Source organism: Magallana gigas, chromosome 7 (genome assembly GCF_963853765.1).
Source record: "Magallana gigas chromosome 7, xbMagGiga1.1, whole genome shotgun sequence".
Classification (NCBI taxonomy): Eukaryota; Metazoa; Mollusca; class Bivalvia; order Ostreida; family Ostreidae; genus Magallana; species Magallana gigas.
Genome location: NC_088859.1, coordinates 49,637,061 through 49,644,713, shown reverse-complemented (window position 1 = coordinate 49,644,713; position 7,653 = coordinate 49,637,061). Strand labels below are relative to the sequence as shown.

At 32.5% G+C, this 7,653-nt stretch overlaps 1 protein-coding gene across 3 annotated transcripts; it reads right to left on the bottom strand.

The window, feature by feature from the left end:
• Nucleotides 1–1,600: 1,600 nt before the first annotated feature.
• On the bottom strand, nt 1,601–7,653 carry LOC105347772 (monocyte to macrophage differentiation factor). Of its 3 annotated transcripts, XM_034455362.2 has the most exons (10): nt 7,543–7,653; nt 7,065–7,191; nt 6,128–6,206; nt 5,908–5,971; nt 5,688–5,769; nt 5,403–5,560; nt 5,121–5,195; nt 4,525–4,626; nt 4,081–4,150; nt 1,601–3,950 (listed from the first exon to the last, which is right to left on the bottom strand). In XM_034455362.2, exons 4-10 carry the CDS (start codon nt 5,949–5,951, stop codon nt 3,747–3,749), a joined length of 735 nt encoding a protein of 244 aa, XP_034311253.1. In that variant the 5' UTR covers nt 5,952–5,971; nt 6,128–6,206; nt 7,065–7,191; nt 7,543–7,653; the 3' UTR covers nt 1,601–3,746. The 3 variants fall into 3 exon arrangements, with proteins under 3 accessions (XP_034311253.1, XP_034311252.1, XP_065922606.1); XM_034455361.2 differs by lacking the exon at nt 7,065–7,191; XM_066066534.1 differs by lacking the exon at nt 7,065–7,191 and having other exon boundaries at nt 5,908–5,979; nt 6,130–6,206.

Sequence of the window (7,653 nt, the reverse complement as noted above, 5' to 3'; positions counted from 1 at the left end):
TTTGGGTGTAGCGTTGTCTTGTTATTCCGTTACTTTTTTGATAATGAAGAATCTCAACATATTCAACATGTCAGAATCTGATTTCCGTGTAGACACACTAAAAGAAGAAAAAACGTTGCTTATAACAAAGAATTTAATTCTAGAACAAATAATATGGACGATTTACACAGATACTGTAACCCAAATTTTATTTGTGAGAAAATTTCATGAGTTTTCAACAACTAATTTTTATGAGTAAATTTGGTGTTGTAATTGCAACCATGTGTAAAAGGCTAGTTTGCAGCGAGAAATTTTCGTGACAAACAGGCTCTTGAGAAGTCTATCACCAGTAAATTGCGAAATAATGTCGTCGCAAATAAAGTTTAGTTTACAGTACTTAGTATATATGTTTAATATATACTCATCAATTTTCCTTTCTTAAAACTGATAATTAGAGTATATGATCTAATTTTTCAGATCACTGCATACCGGGAATAATTTTTGAATCCTTTTCACTCCTCTCTGAAACTGATGACGTGCAATGAATGATTTAAGTGCGTCTTAAGTTTTAAAATGGCCTTGTTCATTGTATGATTGTCCGTACGAGATAGTTTAGTAATTAAAAATTTTCAGTTGTAGGTTATATAATAAATATATCATCAAAACAGTAACTTTACCCAGAGTGGATCACTATTGGTTGCCAGACGCAGATCATCAGATCAAACTCAATGTTTACATCTTAATTGATCAGATGTTCAGTGCCTAGCAACAAGACATAATCTGACCTTTGGATCAGGTTACAGTTACAATAATTTATATGTATTATACTCTTATCCATAGGGTAACCTTGTATGGAACCCAAAACTGAAATTTTATCCAAGGGCTTGCATAACATGCAATACATACCACATAATTGTTTTATGGTTTTTTGTGGGGTGATGGTATGTTAAACAACTGGGCCCAGTTTACATGAAATTTTCAGGTACATTAAAATTTATATCAAATGAGTCTCCCTTGCCAACAACTTGTGTTTTGTACCTTATTTCATATTGGTAAAATTATATCCATCTCAGAAACAGAATGAATAATAAAAATAAAACAGATTGAAATGTTTTATATGAAATCAATGACATGAAAGTACATGTAGGTACATGTACATACATTCATTTTACAACAGTCAGGTATAATTAACTCTAAAAGGTACATTAGACTTCAAAATAGTCAGGTATTCTGTCATATAATAAATAAAACTCTTCAAAATCATGATAAATAGATAATCATATCTGCACCATAACGTATTATATAACTACAAAATGTAGCAAAATAAATAGTTATACAGTCATGCAAAAATGCAACTCTATAAACTCGCAAAATTTATAGAGGAAGAAGACTCAACAAATTGCATCAAATGCAATGTACAATACTAAGAGATACATGTATCAATACAAAGGCGAGAATCTGTCAAACAAATATCACAGCCATATCTCCTTACACCTACACATCCCTGTTTCACCTGACAAGATACACCATAGAAATCTAGCTTGACTTCATGTCAACTGCAGGTTTTAATTAATATGAATGTTAGCTGCAATAATGTAGCCCTCTCCGATTTTTTATACCCCCCCCCCCAAAAAAAAAAAATTTGGGAGAGGGCTACATTATTGCAGCTAATATGAATGTATAAAGACACTCTCTTTTAAAAAAATATATGACTACATTTCATAGGAAAATGAAACCTTAAAAGTGCAGATGGTCATGGCTATTTTTTTTTTTACTATACATGTATTTAGAAGGAGAGCTTGTTTGAAGAAAAAGGAACATTAACTAATAATAGTACATGGATATATATGTACATTAAAAATATACGGGTAGTTTAAAATTTTAAGGCAAATTTGATGTTACTTACTCTGTTGACCATTCAGTCTGGTTAAAGATGAATGAGCACAGGAATATGAAAAAAATGTAATGTTTTTAACAGTTGACTCACTTGTCAAGAACAGAACTAATTGAAGTGAAAGTTTAAGAAAAACACACACCTATAAAAATCAGCAATACACATAAGTTACATAACACATTGAACTTTGTTTTTCTATAGAAACATACATGAATTTGAGACAGACTTTCATGAGAGAAAAAAAAACGAATTTATAAACAGTGATAAAAACAAAATTTCATCAAATTAAATCAAAGCATAAAAGAAATTACTTATTATTCAAATATACCTTAATGTACCAACTTTTATTCGTGTGCGAGAAACTTTTGCGAGATTCACAGGAGCCTCATCATTGCAAATATTTCTTGTCGCGAACCAAGTATTGTTGTATGGTTAATTGACCAAATGGATGTTGATAAGGCTTTGCTTCGAAAATAAGTTGCCATTTACAAGTTTATTTCTTTTAAATCATGAAATAAAGTTGTCGCGAATTAAAGTTGGTTTGCAGTATATATCATGCTGTGACATCAAGGGAGCTAACTGAGAACAGAGACCAACTTAATCCAAGATGAACTTACGATGGGATAAAAAATGAATACTGTAGTATATAAAACACAGAGTATTTTTAAAAAATACAGCTACACAGAAACTTTATTTTCTAAAAGTAACAAATACATAAATATTTAAGTAAATAAATGTACTTTGTTCAAAAAAATAACTCTGATATGATAGAAAAATATATTGACAACATGCCATTCATTAAAATAAACATAAACAAAATACGAGCTTTGTCAGTCTTTGCTCTTTGTAAAAATACATTCATTTAATTATATTCAAATATTTTTTTACAGACATTCTAGAAAAGATTGTAAGATTGTGACAGAGTAAGAACCTTTGTTGAATTCTAAGTACAAAAAAACAAAAAGTTTTCCAGTCTGATTCAAGCCATTCTGCTTCTCCTTACACTCATCAAGGCCCATGACCATTGTTAGGAGAAGGGGTGGTTTTAATCAGACTGTAAGTTTTCCTACATCCATTTTACTAAATGTAGCACCTGTTAATTATTCCTTATATAATGTCTATTAAGCTTTTATACCCTTAACAAAAACTCACAATTTGTTTACCGGTACATTATGTAAGGTTGACACTAAAGAAAAAAGAGAAAATATCTTTAAAGATAACAAACTCAAAAGTCCTGGTACTGTAAACCAAATAATAATTTTTAAATGCCTGAAAATTTCCTGATAATTATTAATTGCCAGATCTTTACCGTAATTTATGTTCCTTGCCATCCGCTTCCATCCATCTTGCCATCCACTCCCAGGTTTTCTATATGTCGCGACATATAGAAAATCTGGGAGCGGATGGAAGTTCTAATTTTAATTAGATTGGGCGAATTCAAGACAGGATGAAACTGATTGCAAGTGTAAAAGGGCAAATATTACAAAGGGCAAAAATAACCCTGTATAAAGTACCCGTTTTGTTGAAAACCAGCCATTCTTATTTAATTTGACTAGAAAAATCAGCCTGCTCTGTAATGTTTATAATGTGTGCGATGTTAATGGTCATTAAGTAAAACAACCTGATAATAAATAACAGGTAACCATGGCAATGATTTAGGTTCTGTACATCTAAAATGTTATGATCCACGTCACTAATACAACAAAGAAAACTCAGTCCTTACTAAATGTATAACAAACATCTACATGTAACATAACTGAGGTAAGAAGGGAAAATCAACTAATATAAAGTAAATAAGGGAAAAAAATCACAGACTGAGGACCTTGATGTCCTACATGTATAAACATTGTATAGTACCCTGTAAACACATTGCTTATTTTGTCATCATGATTTCATCAACTTCTTGGCCTAATAAGTATAAATTAATGGCATAAAAATGGAACATTGTGCCAACCAGGACAAAGAGGTGCCAGATGGCATGAGCAAAGGGAATGACGCCATCACTCTTGAAGAAGACAACACCAGTAATAAAAGACAGTCCTCCCAAAAACAGCTCATATATTCCTGAAGGTTCTCTCTGAAAGGAAACAGATGAACAAATATCCAGTGAAAAATAATTTTATAATTTTTAGAATAAATTTAAGAATTGTCTTACAGATAGCTCTATGTACACTTTTACATGATAAAAATGTTCTAAATTTACATACCATCATAAAAGCAACAGCAGCTGGACACACGCCAATAATAAGATAGAGAATGATCTCCAGTATCTTGTACCTGTGACAAAGGCAGACCACAGTGAGACAGAGGTAAAAATGCATTTTTAACTAAATTTAGTTAAATATCATTCTAATTTTTCAAATTCTGGTAATCTTCAAAATAAATATACCTATAAAATATAAATACATGTTATTTAGCTACAAATGTCATGTTGCTTGGTTCTTTAACAGCAAGACCAAAATGTCAATGGTTTTTTTATGTTATAAGCATAAACATTATATCAACAGGATGATTTTTAAAGAACCAAGTCATTAGTTTAGCTTTTTATCAAACATTACAATACAGTTTTTAATCTAAACATTTCAACCAGTAAAATGTTATAAGCAGGCATACAGTGTTATAAAACACCACTGTACTTGGGTTTTTCTTACTTTTCATGAAAAGTGTATGAATAAACAATTCCAATCACAGCCATAATCCAAATGAGCCACATCATTTCATCTTCAATTCCACTAAAATCTCGCAATGTTAACCTTCAATACAAACAATACCTACTTATTATCATAATGGTATTAATGATGGATAACATTTAAGGTAGTATGGGACACCTCCATTTTGTGACGTATTTTTGATCAAAAAAACAATAAAATCAAGCATAATTTATAAACTTTTTCTTTCCCAAAACCGTTAACTAATAGCATAGTGCAATTGGTTAGAGCGTTTCATACAAATCTGTAAGTCATAAGTTCGAATCCTGCTAGGGCTTTTATAATTTTTACCTTTTCCAAAAATTTTGAAACATATTTGTTAAATATTATAAAATTTAAAAAATTTACAGCAGTGAAAGTGTTTTGATCATAACGTACTTTTATCCACAATAATATCGAAAGATGTTACCACCTTAGCTATCTTCTTGGAAAATCAACATGTCTTTGACATACCGGTACTCATTATTTGTTCACCATTAAACAGTTTAAATTCTTATTTAGTCTTGATCAGATGTTGCCTCTGTCCAGGATATTCTTACCAAGGTGAGTAGGAGGAGGCTATGAATATGTAAATTACAGCTCTGTCAGCAATATGGAAAAAATTCTTCAACCGTCTACAATAAAAGGAATCTCAATTGAATGTACTCTTGCATTCATGAATATTTTGCTTTAAATGCAAAAAAAAAAAAAATCCTCTGAAAAATATTTTAGAAGTTTTCTTCTTTAGCAAAAATGGACATAGTAGTGTTCTTTAATCTTAGTAAAAAATAAGAATGGGTAAAAATATTGGTTATAACACTCTATACATTTCATATACATACTGAAATTTTCCGCAGAAAGCCAGGGAGTGAAATGTACAAGAAACAGAAAATAGTGCAATTAGCGCCCATCCATACACCAATGCAATCACAAACTGGAGCCGAGTCTGAGAGATGTACAGCATCCACAGCATGGCTAGAACACTGAGAGGAATGCAGCCCTGTCAATATAAGGAAGAGCAATCAATATTCAAAGATCTTATCTATTCCATTCCTATACAACAAAGTCTCCCAATTCCTATACAACAAACTGCTGCATTAAAGGCTCTTACATTATTTATCCCTTACCCCATGTGTAATTATGTTTGCCATGTGCTCAACATCGGTAGGTTTATATGCCTCCCCTTTCTTTGCTCTTGGATTCATCAGCCTGATAACAAATGAATAAATCTAATTAAGACAGTTAAACATAAATGAAAATAAATAACAGTATACCAGTACATGTGTTTGGGTCATAGGATGTTTAGTTATAGGATTGGTATTCTAACTTTTTTGCCTGCACTGATACCTTCTAAAGTCGTAGTGAGATGATACTCTTTTGATCGTTTTCATGGTGATCCACTGCTCTGTTTCTATAATTGTAACAGAAGTCAAAGTTATCAAATGTCATAAATAAAAAATCTAAGGATCTAGTGACATGGTACACAGATAAACTAATTTAATAAATATCATATATCTAAATCCAAATCAACGTTCATTTCATATTGACCACAAATTAATTCACTTACTTCAGCAAGAGATTATCACTATTTCATTTATCTGCATGCTTGACTGGATGGAAATAATACTGCACATCTCTATAGAATCCTAGGTTAGAAAAAAGTATAATTCAAATACACATGAAATGAATAGAAACTGCTACCAAATATTAACATACTAAAACCATTTTATATTTTAATGTTTCAGGTTAAGTGATACAGATCTTTTTTTATTTTCTGGTACATGTAGACACCATAAGTATGACACATGATTATACAAGTGGAAAGTACACTGCGACATCAGCTGTCAGCAGTGACAGACATCGGCTGTCAGCAGTGACAGACATTGGCTGTCAACAGTGACAGACATCGGCTGTCAGCAGTGACAGACATCGGCTGTCAGCAGTGACAGACATCAGCTGTCAGCAGTGACAGACATCAGCTGTCAGCAGTAACAGTATTAATCAGTACTAATGGAGAGCATCTTGTTCAACACCGTATTGTCTTCTTGGAGTATGTCATTGTGTTCACTGTCAGCCAAGTAGCCCACAGTCTGTGCAGTTGTTGGTGAGCTACCTCATACCCTGTCATACACTGTCAGTCATAACTGAGCCCGTCCACAGTATTTGCAGTGGCAGCGTGTAATGTCAGTCCTGAATATCAAAAGGCAACTTTGGGGCATGTGGTTAAAGGATTCATTGCTTTAGTGGGAGTGTAACTATAGGGTTAAACTGTCTTAAAATAACAGAACCAGAACAACCTTCAGAGACAATTATGTACAGTGTATACACTTCTGACATTGGTATATTGTACTTCATACTCTCCCATATTCATATATCGTATTGGTAAATGATGCTGATTCACTGCAATTTATTGTTTGAGTAATAACTAAAACAGGGATACATTTATACCAATCATTAGAAAATCATTATACCGTGAAGGATAGATACTAAGATAGTGTACATACTAAATCCCCTAGGGGCACCAGGTGTGAACTCAGGAGCAGGTTCGTCATTCATCAGTAATGTTTCAGAATATTAAAATCATATTTGTCCTTTGTCATCAGTCTTTTTAGGGACTTGAAAGCAAGGGTACTAAAAAAATATACATGCATATACAACATTTACATTGTCATTAACCCCCAGATCCCGTGCCGGAAAGCTATGTGAAAACTGAAACTATACTATAGAAATTCTCACAGTAGGCTAATCCCGAGTGATACTGTGATAGCACAATAAAATATGCACGTACATCAACAGCACCAGATGTGTTGTTAATTATATTTCAACGAAGTAAATTTCGGAGGCCGAAAATAAATGAACGATTAACATCCAGAGACAAAAAGAGTGATTCACTGATTAACATCAAGAGTGGATATAGAACATGTATGAACCGTAAAATCAAGATTCATGACATTGCTGTCTGATTATCAAAGACAAACTCACGCCATTATGTCAGCATATCACGCCTAGAGCATGATCAACATCTTCTTTTGTTTTAAAGGCAGCCCGCGCGTATTTTGTGAAACTCCCCAAGTTTGTTCACCCGTTTCTAAC

Coding starts and splice junctions, on each gene's coding strand:
- LOC105347772 (XM_034455362.2), bottom strand. CDS start 5,951: ATGAAAACGATCAAAAGAGTATCATCTCACTACGACTTTAGAAG. Junction 5,561..5,687: donor CAAACATAATTACACATGGG/GTAAGGGATAAA, acceptor TTATATTGACAG/GGCTGCATTCCTCTCAGTGT. Junction 5,196..5,402: donor GCTTTCTGCGGAAAATTTCA/GTATGTATATGA, acceptor CTTTTATTGTAG/ACGGTTGAAGAATTTTTTCC.